The 17,124-nt window shown below is 35.7% G+C and overlaps 1 protein-coding gene across 1 annotated transcript in view; it reads left to right on the forward strand.

The window, feature by feature from the left end:
* Nucleotides 1-7,182: 7,182 nt before the first annotated feature.
* Nucleotides 7,183-17,124, forward strand: part of TPO (thyroid peroxidase) — a gene marked incomplete at both ends in the record, with an annotated part of 42,536 nt that continues 32,594 nt past the window's right edge. The window contains 3 exons of the mRNA XM_084512179.1: nucleotides 7,183-7,276; nucleotides 10,052-10,133; nucleotides 15,322-15,491. Coding sequence (XP_084368305.1) covers nucleotides 7,183-7,276; nucleotides 10,052-10,133; nucleotides 15,322-15,491 — 346 coding nt within the window. The remainder of the gene's footprint in view (nucleotides 7,277-10,051; nucleotides 10,134-15,321; nucleotides 15,492-17,124) is intronic.

Consider the following 17,124-nt stretch of genomic DNA (forward strand, 5'->3'; position numbering starts at 1 on the left):
TGTCTCAGTTGCCCATAATAAATAAATGCCCACCTACTATTATGTACCTTGCACCAAGGTGATGGTTAAAATATCAGCCAGCTGGGTGGTTAATGACTGGGGACTGCCCAGCCTGAGCTCACTGCCTCCAGCTGGGAGGTCGGGCAGAAGCAGATGTTCGGGAGGGGATGGGCACTGGGCATTTAATCTGCAGGTTAAAGTGAGGAGAATATAGGGGGAAGAGTGGGGTCTTCCCACTGCTGTATGCAGTTCTTGCATTTGTGCTTCTTCTTGCACAGAACAGGTGCCACAGGACCAGTCACCGCTACTCAGAGAAATCATATGTGAGAGTGCTGAATTAAGGCATGCCTGGGGGCTGTATGAAAAGCTTTCCTTCTCTTTTTTTCCTCACTGTTCATCCATGAACTCTTTCAACTTTTAATTGCTTTTGATACTTGGAAGTTATATTTTATTTAATAGATGAGGTTGCTTAACTCCAGGACAGCTCACAGGTATTGTATCTTATCTTTTTCTGCAGAATTGAAAATTGCTCCCTGTAGGCTCTTTTTTCCAAGTGTAAATATTCAACCGCATCAAATGTCATTCTCATCATTTTCTCACCAAACCAAGCCCCTTTAAGTATCACTTTTGTTAAAGCTTGCTCACAACATCCAGACCTCAGAAGTGAATATGATGAACCTATAGAAGTGTTACCCATTCCATACATTGACATCAGAACAATGATTTTTATGAATTCTCTTTCTAAATCTCAGGGGCACACATTAGTTTCTCTTGGTGAAGTCCTATCTTGAAAAACTATGGAAAAACTTACTTGTGATAATTCTTTGCTGTGGTTTAGCCCCAGCAGGCAGCTCAGCACCAACCAGCCATTTGCTCGCTCTCCCCAGGTGGGATGGAGGTAAAAGTGTGAGAACTCATGGGTTGAGTTTGGGACAGTTTACTAGGGAAAGCAAAGGCCATGCATGCAAGCAAAGCAGACCAAGGAATCTGTTCACTGCTTCCCATCGGCAGGCAGGTGTCAGCCCCACCCTGGGAAGCCATGTGATGTGATTCCACGTGATGAGCCCTGCTCATCACATGGAATGGTTTCTTAGGAAGGCAAACACCATCTCTCCCAACATCCCCCCTTTCTTCATTCTTTCCCCCAGCTTTTACTGCTGAGCATGACACCACATGGTGTGGGACATCCCTTTGGTCAGCCTGGGCCAGCTGTCCTGGCTGTGTCCCCTCCCAGCTCCTGGTGCACCCCCAGCCTCCTCTCTGGCAGGGCAGCACAAGCAACAGAAAAGTCCTTGGCTCTGTGTGAGCACTGCTCTGCAACAACTGAAACATCCATGTGTTATCAGCATTGATTTCATCAAAAATCCAAAACACAACATCATATGAGTGCCTGCAAAGAAAATTAACTCTATCACAGTCAGAAACATGACATCCCATTATATCTTTTCCATTATATATATATATTTTTTTCCGAGTCACAGGTTTTCGAGAATATCCCATCATGTCTACATTACCCACACAATTAATTTTCAAATACATTATCTTTTATTTGGCTGCATTAAAAACATTCTTTTTTTTTTGGATTTTTCAGTATACCATTGCATATATTATTATTTTTCTTCAATTTACATATGAAGACATTAGTGAAAAATGAGTTATTTTGTTATGAGTATCTACATATGCTTTTTTATGTACACCTACATACAACTACCCACACAGACATGGACTGTCTTGTGACTTCAGCTATTTGAACTATTCTCTGCTTAGTCTTTCACAAAGTGTTGATTTATATTAATATTCCTTTAAATATGTTGGGTTTCATTCTTGTCATTAGTTACTATTTAATGCTACAAGCCAGGTAATTCTCATGTTCTTTATTCATGTGTATGTTTAAACACAAAAATAAGAAAGCTGTAACATCTCCTGTGTTTTTTGTTTGTTTGTTTGTGTTTTTGTTTGTTTGTTGTTGTTTTAAGCCTGAGAGTTTATTTATTAAGCTGCAGAATGCTTCAGACTCACCAGGGCATTAACAATAACAGCTCACATTCTGTGGAACCTTGACGTGACATCAGTTAGCCAAGATGTTTCTATTACGCAGTCATAAGGCTCACTTGAACACTAAATGTCCCAGAGTGGTGCTGTGTGACCTCTGAATATTAGTGCTTGTGAAGAATGTTTCATTTAACTTCTTCAGACCATTTACTTTCCTGATTTGAGACAGACTAATGAAAATTTGAAGATGAATTCAGAAGCATACACATTTGCTTGAGTGAATATAAACTTGGCTGAAAAAAGTTTGAGTATCTCATTAGTTTTAAAATGTGTTTTTCAATTAACAAAATGTGTTTATAGTGTAGGATGTGTTACTGAATAGTCCATCTAATGATCTGGTGGCCATATTGAGATATTCTTTTATTGCTTGATTTACTAAATAGAAGTCTAATTTTTCAGTAGGTGTTTCCCTTTATTAACTCTTTCTCCAAACTGTTTCACAATTCCATCTCTGTAATGATTTCTTACCGTGTGAATGTTTAATGTTGCCTAAATCTTAGAATCGATCAAAAAATATTAATTTCAAAATAAATAATACATTTTGGAATGTTGATGTCATGCTTGGGAAGCCTATCAGGCGATTCACTGAAGCAGACCAGTAGAAAACATTTAAGTGTAAGCATGAATTCAAGCACTGCTACTACAAGTTATTGGAACATTTTTGTCCATGGAGACACTTGCACATCACAACCTTGAAAAATGTAATCTCTGATTTTGGGAAAAATATCCAGCCTAACAAAACTCAAGCCTTTTAGACAGTGTGGATAGAGAATAAGTCTCTTCAAAACAGGGCGTACCAATGCTGTCATACTGAGACACCTGAACTAGGTAATAAAAACAGCTGAGAACATACATATACCAAAAAATGTGTGTCAGGGTATATAGCATTTTCACTTTTCACTGTAAGGCCAGTTTCTGTCCAGTCAGGATTCTCTGATCCTCTCCTTTTATAGCTATCTATCTATGTCCTTTTCCTGAGCACTACTACTCTTTCTGTTCTTTCGCATGATGGGCACAAAATGGAAATGTGTTGCCACTGCTTGAATTTTCACAATAACTCAGTGCTGGGAGGCAGGAGGTGGAAGTTCTTACTGGACCAATGGAGCTTCTCACATGAGAAATCCATGTGTCATGGTTCCTGCCAGGGTTTCTGTAAATAATTCACTCATTGCAAAACACTACAAAAAGTAGTAGACAGGAACACTGCCCATCTGTGGGCACTCTGAATATGGCAACAAATAACTCTCCTGCACCTCCCGGTTTTCCTTCGGGGATCTTAAATCCTCTTGTATGTTTGTCAGTAGTCACACTGAGAGCCTCATTCACAGGCTAAAATTGGTCTACCATAATTGTATTATGTGGTCATTATTTTTATTTACTAAATCAAATTCTGTTTACTGTTAAGTTACAAAAGATCGCATTTTTTACCTTGTAAGTACTTGATCAGCTTAATGACTTCATGATATGTGATGTATCTACACACCATCCTTAAATCCAAGACATCATCTTCATTATATGATACCTCTGTGGTCTCTGCAAGAAGGGCATGCATTGTAAGAAGTCAGGAATCTTGCCATTAAACTTTCCATTAAAATGATATGTCTGAAAAAGAATTTGGGCTGAAATCGAGATGGAAAATTGTTTTTGTCTCATTTTAAAAATAAGTTTTGTTTTGTTAATCAAGACATTGAATTTCAGACCTATATATTAAAAATTGTTAATCTGTTCAACATTGTTCTGCATAAATCATAATTTGCTCTTTAGTTATGGCAGAGTTTTCAAACAGTGATTTGCAAGCTTGTCATGAATTAAGATGCAAGGAATACAGTGGACTCTCCTTTGCAGCTGAATTTACCTTTAGAGCCGAATTTACTTTTACAGCCTCTTAAAGTCCTTAAAGTGACTAAACTCATTAAGCCCTGGTAAACTCTCCTTGTGAACTACTTTTCTTTAACCTTTTTCTTATTTATTTATTTTTTTGACTTGGCAGCACTTTGCTAACTAACTAGAAAGAGACTAATTGCTGTTATTTGTACAATGTTAAGCTGGAACTTCAGCAAAATTACTTTAATTAGAGTACTGTATAGTTACATGCACTTTTTGCTTCTCCTCTGCAAAAGTGTTCATGGAATTTTAATAGCCAGAGGAGATCAGAGACTACTTTTTCTACAACAAGTTATACACCCGTGATAACAGAGTGTCCTTCACACCAGGCTAGAGCCCAGGATTGCCACTAAATGCTGCAAAATAATACAATCTATTATCAAAAATAGCTTCCGCAGATGCACAGATATATCTTGGAGGTCTCTCACTCTAATCCAATGTTTGTAAGAACTGAATATAAGAGTGATAATGCCTCAGAGAGTTTGGTGAGGCTGCAGGCTGTTACAGTGCAAATGCAAGAGTATTTCTGAATTTAGAGAAATATGTCTGTTCCCTTTATCAAACAACAGCTGAAAATTGCATAATATTTTAAGTAAGATATTTTCTCTGAATACTCTAGTAAGTTCAATGACAGGATTCTGAATGAGCTCCAGTAAGAATAAGAATACAACTGCATTTCTCTACACTGGTCCAGTGTAACCTAGACTTCCCCCATGTTCTAAGTAAAACTGTGCTTGAGGCTCAGTGGGCAGTTTAACATTTACACTCATATTAAAAGCACGAGTTGTGATACAAAATATACTTATATCATCAGATAAAAGAAATAAAATAGATGTTGCCTTTCAATTTTTTCATCACAGGTTGATTTACTGCATCTAGCAACTTACATTCCACTGTTGAAAAATACTTCAAGCATGACTATTGAGCAGAGGTTAGGATTCTTTAATAAAAATTGTTGTAGGCAAGCTCTTTTTGAACTATATGGGAATGTTTTGATTTTGGACTGTGAAACTGCAGAAAAAGCAGACCCATTTTGACACTTTAAGAAAGTCTCTCAAGTGTCAGAATAGAAGTGAGATCTAAGATACTTGTGAAGCACGTGAAATGCTCCTTTTTCTATTAGGAGTTGAAAGCTCCTTATTCTATTAGGTGTTTGAAATGGATCTGCTTTTCTCAATGATTTGCTGTGCCATATATTTATGTTTTCTCGTGTAAGGAGAAAGCCTTAAAAGATTTGCAATTTGGAATGGGGTTAAAGAGTTTGACTTCTTGTCTACAATCTTAAAGCCCCCATCTAAGTGGCATAGACCTACTTATCCAATGAGGGTCTGTTTCTCTTTACTCTCTGCTTACTTTTCACCCAAGTTCCCTCATCCTTGCAGGGAACAGAATTATGGTGGTATTCCTTAACTGAAATTTACTGTAAGCCTTGAGTTTTACCTCCAATTTGTTCACATGTTCATAGTTGTGGGGTTTGTTTGTTTGTTTGTTTTTGCTTGTTTGTTTTGCTTTGGGTTTTGTTTTTCACCACCATATGCTATGTACACAAGCTCCAGGATGCTCCCGGCTACCCAACCCCTACCTAACACTCATGGCAGAGATGAAAGCACTGATCTTTGGCTCCACCTTGTGATTTCCCTCTCAAGATCAACAAAAATGAAATGAGGGAAATCTCAATTCTGATTCCAGGGCTGAAATCGTCTTTCCCTTTTCCCCCTACGTAGGAAACAAAACAAAACAAAACAAAACAAACAAACAAACAAAACAAAACAAAACAAAACAAAAACAAACAAAAACAGACAAGTAGATTCCTTATGTCTAAATACTGACTTAAGAAGAAGCAATGGGGTTGAAAAAGTATAACTACAGGTAGTCTTAGAAGCGTAAAATGAATTATCTAAAAGAACAAAACTAAACAAAAAGCCCTGCAGGAAAGTTGGTAGGCAAACTGGGGACTATCAGCAGAGTTTATAAAGATTATTTTGATAAAGCGTTGATACTAGAACACAGAAAATGGAGCACAGAGTTGCCTTCTCTTCCAAACTTATTGGCAAAATTAAAAGTGTGCCTAGAAAGTACTTCTGTAAGTAACATAGCGATATAATTTTATTTAATCCAAACACTTTTCTCTTGCATATCCTTGAAAAAAAAATCTGGTATTAGAAATGGCTACAAAGGTAGTTCTTGGTTCATTAAGAGGACAAAAATAAACAAGTTAAGCATTAACGTCAATTTCTGCAGTGTGAACAGACTGTTGCCAAAAAAGATTTTTGAAATCATTTGCACTTTTAAAGCTTGAGTGAGTAGCACTGCATCAAGGTGATATTGTAGGCTGGGCCCCTGGAAAGTACTTCACTTTCATATTTCTGAAGAGTTACTGCCATCAATAAAGTACAGAACTGTGGAAGATCAGATCCTCAGCAGACAAAAGGTCAGACTGTGAAACTTTTGCTTGCCATTTTCCAGAATAAATTCATCATATTAACTTGTGAAATATAAAAAGAAGGAGTGCTTTCACATTGATTTCCTTTGGGTAATATTACTTCCCTGAATTTTTAGTTGAATTATTTATTTATTTATTTATTTTTATATTGATGGAAAAGAGTGCTAAAAATATTTTAAATCTTTCAAACTCTGATCACAATATAGCTTACGAATAATATTACTTCTTGGATAGATTATATATGTATTTGCACTGCTGTAATATCTACCAGCCAACCAGTGCACCAAAATGGAGAATGTAGCTCATATTTGCAATATGTGCAGCTTTGATACCATGATTATACATGGGTAGGACTATAAACAGTTCTGATAAATTTTGGCTTTAGTTTTTCCATTTTCACTGTCTTATATGCAAAACAAAAGTTACAATCAAACCATGTTAATACACAGAGCAGTTCAAAATGCTTGGTAAAATATTGCTGAATTTCTAACATATAGGCTAAGTGCTAATGTTAGCAGAACATTTTAAGATATTAAATAAACAAAAAACGGTGATGTAATTCCTTGTGCTAAAAGTTTTTCAAAAGGAAAAAAAAAATGTACTAATGAAAAAAGAGAAAAGGAACTACAATTATTTCTGAAAAATAATATGTTGAGTTTCTAAAATATATTCAAGCACATGGCTACAAGTCTAATTTAAAAGTAAAATTTACAATATGAAAGAAGTTATTTATAGCATGCCTTACAATTAGTTATAAGATGAAGGCATTTATTTTGTCAATACTAATCTCTTCTTTCTTCTAGATGAAAGTGTTCATTATTTTGGGAATTTCAGCAGCTATAGCCTTCACAGCTATTTTCTTTTCTTTCCTTCAGATAGGCAAAGATGTCCTCTTTGGTAAGTAATAGATAAAATACCTGTTATTTCCTTTTGTCAGTGATTACTATTAAGCTGTAAATACACTCAGACTGCAGACAGTTTAGCAATGGCAGTTTAGCTTAATCTTTTTTTTATGTGCAAAATACACTATCTGATTTTTGTAAGAATTATTTCATGGGTGCTTTCTTTTAAAATGCAGGTTTGTAACTTGCCAAAGGAAAACATTGGATGTGCAATGTATCTGAATTATGTATTCTTTGAGTAGGAGTGATTTAACTTTCTTAGTAGCATCCATACATCAGATGTAATGTTTACAGGCATGATTGATGGATTTCTTTCCCAGAGTGCTGATCACTACGTTTACTAACCCTGGGCTAGAGTCAGTTGCCATGGGATGTCCCACCAGGCATCCTACAGCTGGCCCACGATTATGCACATCTCCAGTGGGTCTGTTATCCACTAGCACCTTGCAGATAGTGGGGGGATTTTACAGCATCTCAGGCTGCAGAAGTGCCTATGTTCAAACAATAACATCTCACCTTTGTAAATACTGGAGCTATTAATCTGCATCTGTTCAATCTAAATCAGTGATATTAATAAACTAGAAATACAGTAAATAGAAGATTGAATTTTAAGAAAAGAATTTCACAGAGACTGATTTTACAGTGAAGTAGGGCAGAGACTGTGAGGAAACAGGATTTTTCAATATTTACAATTTCTTAATTTTATAACTGCAGATATGGTTTGGAAGGAAAAGTTATTAGGAATGTTTTAATCTCAAATTAGGGTAGAATCACAAATAAAATAAAATGATATCCAGATTATTAAAAAACAAAACAAGAAAAAAAAAATGTACCAAACCCACAAGACATTGCTTTAGATGACAAATCTATTGATCCCTCTGGAACAGGGGACCAGATCTGTTTTCCATAGTGACTTCTCCGATTTTTCCGTATGAATCATCTAGAAAGAAAGATATAGATTAAAATGATTTTATATTTTATGTTAGTTAATAAAATAAATAAATATATTTGAACTGTTAAAAAAACTGGATAGATTTCATATGATTCTTTTATTTTTATAGGGAGTGTCCTTCGGTTTAACGGGAACTATACACACACACACACATACCAAAAAAAAAAAAAAAAAAAAAGATAAAAAAATAGCAAGAACTGCATTTCTGAAAACACTGCATTAGTAATAAAATCATACTTCTAAGTAGAAAAGAGAGACAGTGTAATTCAGGTATAACAAATGGATTTTCTCTTCAAGATTAGCATCTAAGTCAATACCACATGATGAACATTACTATGAGAAAATTATATTTTGAGGTAAAACTCATAATGGTAATTAAAAATCCTGCAATATTAAATTCTAGTATAATTTTATGGCCTATGAAGATCAGTCTTGATTTTTAACTTAGACTCCCAAATATTTTCAGATGTAAGAAATCTGAATGATAACATTAAATGAATCATATGAATATTTTACTTTATGCAGGTAGAAAATAAGTAAAATAACTGAAATAATGTGAAAATATTAGTGAAATAATTGAAAAATAAAATACTTGGGTGGTGACAAGATCTTTAAGACAGTGAAGCAGAATTTTGCTTTGGAAAGCTTATTTCTCAACAGACTTATTATTTTCCCTTCATCTGAGCACCTCATTCAAAAAAAATGGATCACAGAAATAACACAACATGGACTACCATTAAGATATGACACCAAAAATTGCACTGTGCACAAATGATGAGCAATTGTACAGTAATGATTGTTAGTAACCATTACTTATGATTCATTTACTAAGAAAAAGTTTATTGATCCCAAGGAAAACAGATAGAAATTAAGCCATGGTGTTTTAAATATAACTGTTTCATTTAATATAAAACTAGATCTACATGAAAGGGGAATAAATTATATTCTATGATATAAGCATGCAAAATAGCACAGATGAAATATTATAAGGTTCATCTATTGCTTTCCATCAAACACAGGTGGAAAAATGTGAGGAAAAGGGCTTTCATTGGTCACCTGTGCCAGATCCCAGGTGGATAATTTTGTTAATTATGCCTGAATATGGACTTGAGTTCCTCAAGTGGCTTAGGCCAGCTCATGCTACTTCTGAGGGAAGCTCAGATTTGTCCTTTCAGTCCAAGGACAGTTTAATGCAAAATATACATGACGCCTAAGGGGCATAATCATATACACATAACACTACACTTTTCAGCTGAACTTGTAAGGTTTGGTACTGCATGATGTACATTGATGGAATTTTGCTGGAAGAAAAAGAAGGAAGGCCTACCTGCTCACATTTTATAATCACAGAATCACAGAATTATCTAGGTTGGAAGAGACCTCAAGATCATTGAGTCCAACCTCTGACCTAACACTAACAAGTCCTCCACTAAACCATATCGCTAAGTTCAACATCTAAACGTCTTTTAAAGACCTCCAGGGATGGTGACTCCACCACTTCCCTGGGCAGCCCATTCCAATGCCTCACAACCCTCTCAGTAAAGAAGTTCTTCCTAAGATCCAACCTAAAACACCCCTGGTGCAACTTTAGCCTGGCGCAACTTTAGTCTTTCATAAACTATGGAATAATTGTTTTACTACTTTTCCCTTATTTTTCAGAAAGGTCAGAAGCCACAGTGTTAAATATGGAGATCAGTTTAATGGGGAAAATACATATAATTTAATATTACAAGCCTCAATATTTCATAAATGTTAGTAATTGAATAAATGTTATTGAAAAACATTTTCTTTTGTTTTGTTTGTTTTCCTGTTGAGAAGAAACTGAAGATAACTGCATTACTGAAGCTATCCTGAAGGGCTCAGATCTGGTGGATTATGCTGCACAATATACACTGAAAAGGTAAAAGAAAAAGAAAAAAAAGGTTAAGGATTTATTCAGCAAAAAGCTTTCATAACAGATTTTTCTTTTTTATCAGACTGTTTCTTTGAGAAAGCATATAATGATCCATTATATTTATGATGATCTGTAGCAATATAACATTGTGCATTATCACCACATGAGTTGCTGTTTTAAAATGTGAGAAAAAATAGAAATATGAAAACAAATAGGAATGTTTTTCTGATCTAAAGAAGACATCGCATTCATGAATGTGTAGCTCAGAAGTTTCCAATTTTATAGATGTTATGTACCTGTGAGCAATAAAATATTGCTTGAAACATTGCACTGTGCTCAAAAAATAAAAGTTTCTCTTTACAGTGCAGATTGAGGTGGGAACAACACCTATTGCCTTAAATGCAATTGAAATTGTTGAAATGAGTCTCACATTCCCCTTTCCATCTAAAACAGATGTAATGAAAAAGGAAAGGAAATAAAATATTTATCTTGATGGGTAATAAACAAATTAAAGAAAGGTCCTTCTGCTTAAGTTATGCTAAAAGAGAAGCACACAGTGAATCCTTTCCAGGAATGATGAAAGTGCCTCTGGATGACTAGCCAACACTTTTGTGCTATCCAAAATATCCAGTCTTCTCTCCTGTGTTCAGAACACATGAGCCAAGTTCTAGGGGTGCAGTCACTACCTTTTGCTTAGACTTTTCTAAAGGTATTATGCTGTGAGGACTTATCTGTGTGTTTTGAAAATGAATCACAATTTGTGGGTGTTTGCATAGACAGAACATTTCAAGTGCTGTGGCTGCTCACTACATACAAACTCAAGTGACTTTAATTTTCTATCATTAGTACATTTATGACAATATTGAGGTACTCAAATTTTAGAAAAGTAAATCTCAGCCTTTCAGTGGAAAGGTTTCAGCGGAATAGAATTAGAGGCAAAAGTGTCCTATGCCTGCATGAGGAGTCTGATATCCATAAGAATATCACTTGCTCTGTGTTGTGTTAGCTGATGTAAAATATTAGGACTGTCAATTTAAAAATGATCATTAACAGAAGTGAAAATTGTATTTCCCTTGTGTGCTCTTATATAATTCAATTCATTGTGGCCAATTAAGTAGAGCAGTGAATTTCATAAATGTCATTGGGAGTTTTAATAAAGGCTGGTAAATGGGTTCTACACCTGCCTCTTAGACCTTGGCCCTTTGCAAAGTACAGAGGACTGAGCTATTGTCTCATCTGATTCTTATAGTGAGAAGGGAATGCGTTTAAATCCTTAAATTAAATACTTCTGCATTTTCATATCAATTTAAAACTACTAAGGCTTTTCCTCCTTTTTAACAAAGAATGTTGTATACTTGAATTAAAGCTTTGGTCAGCACAAAGACTAAAAACAAGAAGGAAATGCATCTGGCTGCATATTTCAACGTCTGAAAGTTATAGAGGTCACAGTACTGTGAAAACTCATTTTACTTTGGCTTACAAGTAATTGAAGAAAACTACGGTGCAATACAGATGAGCTCAGTGCTGTCTTTGAGACTGAAGAGCTAGTTCTGAGAGGAAAAGTCAGCTTGTTTTTCAGGTTAGAATGGGAAAACTCATAATCATTCCATGTACAGTAGTCCAACCTGATGTTCATCGAATTCGTGATCAAGGGGTCTGAACTGCAAGCTACAGAATCAAAATAACTAAATTTCTTCTGAGACTTCAGTTTAACCTTGAATTGTGATTGAAATGGACAAATATGTTTCCTCACATCAGCTGTTTAATATGATCACTTAAATTCTTCAGTTGTTTTTTACTACATTTGAACTAGTCCATTTCACATTTTAAAAGAATCTGAATTGTAAAACTCCCAACTTCAGATTTTTATTATTATTATTATTTATTTTTTTTTACTGGCCCCTGTCTACTGCCGATTCAAAAGGACTATCTATAGAAGGAACCATCTATGGAACCATTTACGTGCACAAGGAAAAAGAAAATCATTTTCCAAATACATCATTACAGTTACATTTGCAGAAACTTATTGAACATCATCATTTATTTAGTGCCACTCAGGTCTTAAAGCAAGAATAGCCAGGTGCATGCACATTTCAGGAAAGAATAAATGATATTCCCTTTATTCTGTACACTGCTGCTGTTTTCAGAGATTTGAATGGTGGCAAGTGTGTAAGGCACAGTTCAGGTTAGAAATCTCTAGTTCAGGTTAGAAATGTCTAAATAAATTTTAAGGCAGAAAGAAATCTCTGAGAATTAAAATATCTGAGGATGAAGGAAAATATGGGCTCATACTCTGGAGAGTTTACTTTGTGCATATATATATATATATTTATTTAAGCATTGATCTGTAATGAGACTGAGTAACTGAGCATCTGGCAAACATAAAAAACCTTCTGTCCAAATACAATGGCCCACAAAAGGGCTTATATTATTATATGAGTATGAAAGACACTTCTTCTCTTTCATCTTCCAAACAATAATACGTCATTGTCTTAACTTCATGAGGCTATTTCTGTATTACAAAATATCAAGGCGGTTTTTAACATAATGAGAAAACCAGCATCTATTACCTGAATCAGAGCTCAGCTTTAGTAGAGTGGGTAAGAATGGGCTAGCGTGAATATGTTGAATTAAAAAAAGTAACAGGGGAGGGAGGTGAATTGTGGCAAACCAATAACAAGTATGATAATCTTACAATATTTGTAAGATTAGACAAAAAGGTGGAAGACGATGTATGGAATATAATTTGCCCTTACAGGTTTTTTTTTTGTTTGTTTTTGTTTTTGTTTTTGTTTTTTTAACTTCTAGCTAATTTGCACAAGTGTTCTCATGTAGATTATTGGTACAGAAATGTTTGCCTTTTCATATATATTTTTTTAAAGTGATGCATGACCAATATTGTCCTTATATGGGTATTAAATATTAAACCTGAGTTTTTGCATTTAGAACATCATTCTTTAGTCATCTTCCTTTTCTTTTTAATGACTAGACAGTTCAGGATTTATAATACTCCAGATTGCCAGCCAAATTTCTAATCGTCTATGGAAAACTTGAAAAATATACTACTGAGCAGCAAGATAGCTCAATCTCATAACTAGAAGAGTCCTTGAGATCTGTTCATGAGAAGGAAGGAATATCTTTTGTTTAAATGATAATTGAATGTGCTAATACTCTTTCGAATAAGTTAGGGACACATTTAACAACTAGAAATTCCCTTGGAGACATATTTTCTTACTTATGCTCTTATGTAAGCATGTTTTTAATTTTGTGAAGATAAATTTATCTGTTTGTTTTGCTCAAATCAAAGTTCTTTTTCCTTGTTTCATGCTTTAAGCAGTCTCAAGTGAATATGACAATACAATTTTTCCATGAAAACCACTACTGCAGAGAAGCCTTCAGAGTATTTGTCAATCTATGACCATGTCTGGAAATGGATTAGACTGAAAACACTTTTTCTAAGCTGTAGGAAACAGTATGGGACTTGTGACTTCCAGCCAAAAAGGGTGTTCTCCATGATGCATTTTTCTCAAGGATCCTCTGCCACTGTGACAAGACACACCATGCTGAGAAAATAAATAAAAAAATAAATATATCAGTGAATCACCAAATAGTTGAGAGGGACCTAGAGATCATCTATTCCAACCCTTTGCTATGAGCAGGATCAGTTTGAGCAGGTCACTCCAGGCCCTGCCCATTTGAGCTTTGAATAACTCCAGAGATGGAGACTCTGCAGCCTCTCTGGGCAGCTTGTTGCAGTGTCTAACCTCACAGTAAAAAGGATTTTTTAAGTGGAAAAAAAGTCATCTCATCAGACTTGAGCTACTTAAAGGTAATGTCAGGCTTATAATCAACATATAGCCACGTATGTCTAATGAGCTCTTGCTAAACTAGGTGCTGAAACTTTGTATACAGCTAGTCAGTACAAGCCAGGTGTTTGGACCCTTTCTGAGAGATGTCTCTAATTGTCATCTGCAGATAGCGTCTAGACAGCTGTGGTTGTCTCCTAGGTGGAAGGTCAAGTTGAGAATCTACTTAAAATCATAGAATCATGCCAGTTGGAAAAGACCTATAAGATCATCTAGCCCAACATTTAACCTAGTACGAAAGTCCACCACTAAACCATGCTACACATTTCTTGAAAATCTCCGGGGATGGTGACTCAGCCACTTCCCTGGGCAGCCTATTCCAATGCCTCACAACTCTCTCAGTAAAGAAATGTCTCCTAATCTCCAACCTAAAACTCCCCTGGCACAACTTGAGGCCATTTCCCCTCATTTTACCACTTGGTGCTTGGGAGAAGAGGCCAACCCCCACCTTGCTATAGCCTCCTTTAAGGTAATTGTAGAGAGTGATAAAGTCTACCCTGAGCCCCACTTTCTCTAGGCTAAACAACCACCGTTCCCTCAGCCACTCCTCACAGGACTTGTGTTCCAGGCCCTTCACCAGCTTTGTTGCCCTTCTCTGGACATGCTCCAGGGCCTCAATGTCCTTCTTGTTGTGAGGGGCCCAAACCTGAACACAGTACTTGAGGTGTGGTCTCACTAGAGCCGAGTACATGGGGGCAATTACTTTCGTAGTCCAGCTGGCCACACTACTTGTGATACGAGGCAGGATACTGTTGGCCTTCTTGGCCACCTGAGCACAGTGTTGGCTCATATTTCAGACAGCTCTCAACCAATACTTCCAGGTCCCTTTCTGCCAGGCAACTATCCTCAGCCTGTACATGGGCCTGTTTTACCCCAAGTGCAGGACCTGAAATCTAGCCTTGTTAATACGGTTGGCCTCAGCCCATCAGTCTAGCATATCATACTTGTAATGACTGAGGTGGTCTTTGATATTAAATGTCACATAAAAGACTACTCACTTAGATGTCTCTAAATGGAGAGTGCTATAATGTGACTATTCTGAATAAGGTCTTCCCAGACACTTTGTGCTGCCCGCTCTGTCCATGCCACCTTTCTGTCTCATCCTTAAGGCTTTGCACATAGAACTTTCCTCTCTGTTTTCACACCACATCCTTTGATACCTTAAACTCATAATATTTGGACTCAATGATCTTTCAAGGTCCCTTCCAACCCCTTCAATTCTGTTATTCCGTGATTCTGTGGTATACCCAAAATAGATAAATACATCTATCAATAACTTCTGAAACAATATGTTTTAAAAAACTTATTTTATTTTATTTCAATTATAGAAGTATCCAAGGAAAGGGAATATCAACTCCTACCTTGCTGCTGGCTTTCTCAAAATTTCCAGAACAAGAGAGTCAAGATATTTCCCAAGCAGCTGAACGAATGGAAATGTCTATTCAAACGCTGAAACAAAAAGTTTGCCAGAAGCACAAACGTTCATTGCATCCAACTGGTAAATATAGTGTGTTGACACTGGCCAAAACCCCTGTTGATTTCTTGAATATTGTCTTTTAGATTAAAGTAGTATTAGTTACACTTTTATTTTACCTTAGGCACGAGTACATATCTTGTCCACACCTTGGGGCCAGGATGCCTTCTCTGCTGTTCCTGAAAACACCTCACATAGCCACTGTTTTACATTTTTCTTTACTGGAGAGTTGGCTGCATTCCTATATTTGAGAAGGGCAGCACTTTGCTATTGGCATCCTGTATATTGCATATCTGCAGTGTCACAAGCTTCTTGTTTACAGAAAAATAACTATCTTCCCCAGTACTTTGGGTTTAGTGCTTCTGAGTTCTGGAGCTTACAGATAAAATAATATGATTTCCATCATTCTATGGCACTGACATTTTGAAATACACTTCCTCTGGTCATAGGTGGCCTTAGTAATACCCCTCTTTTAGGAAAATACTTTCTTATTTCCAAAATCAATTTAATACTGCATTGCTGTTGCACATTTCTTACTTTTTTTTTTTTTAATTTTATTTATATTTTAACTGCTTTTTATTTAAAATGGATAAATAACAGATGGTACTCCAGAAAGTTCTACAATATACATTTGTCTAAGTAAAGTAAAATTCTTGGTGCTGCTAATTCAAGATGAATTTCAAGATGAGTTCCTGGTATCTGGAAGGCTCAAAACCCAGACATAATTTTATTTATTTATTTTTCTTCAAAATGTAATTCCTTCACTTAAAGAAGTATTAACTAGAGAATTATAATTTGTATTCTCTATTTCATTATTGTAGCATGACAATATTTTTAAGATATGAAAGTATTAGAGCCTTATAAAGCTTCACAGTTATCTCTGTTCTTTCTTCTTCCTTTATATTTTTCCTTGATGAAACAACTCGCTTACTAATCTAATTGGATATTCATAGAACTAAAAATATATCCATCTGTATGTACCTGTATTTATATATATATATACACGGGCACACATAAAGATGCAGTGATCTTTCTGCTGGTTCAGTTTCAAAAGAACTTCCAAATCACAGACAAAACACACAAAACTCTTGTCAATTTACAGAAGTTTCCAGTTTACATGGAAGATGAATAGACCTTATATACATTTTATGTGCCATGACAAAGAGTAGTTTTCTGTGAAGCAAAGCATCAAACTGACTTTAAAGAAAACACGTGAATCAATACCTAAGCAATACAGATACCAGAAATTGCATTCTTAGTATGACTTTGAACCTGAACTAATATGGAAGTGCAGCCATATCCACAAGTTTAACATGAGTAACAAGTACATAATGGAGAGGTTACATAGATGGTCAAACAGCCCATTCTTCCTTCACTGTCACCCCTACCTTGCACAAATTCTAGTTGCTCAGCAGAATATTCTTGAGCTAATTTGACTCTTAAATCTTTGTTTGTTTGTTTTTCTGGCAGGCCTTTTTTTTTTTTTTTTTTTTTTTTTTTTTTTTTTTCTTTGGTTAATGGACTTATTCAGCTTAGTTCAGGGTTGGATGGGCAGAAAAGACAAGTGGTGGGACTGGGTAATGTACAGCAGCCAGTGGGCAGTAGGGAGACAAGAGTCAAGTCAGTTGCTGCCTCTACAATTTATTTTTTTTATCAC

Source organism: Aythya ferina (assembly GCF_964211825.1).
Source record: "Aythya ferina genome assembly, chromosome: 3".
Taxonomy (NCBI): domain Eukaryota; kingdom Metazoa; phylum Chordata; class Aves; order Anseriformes; family Anatidae; genus Aythya; species Aythya ferina.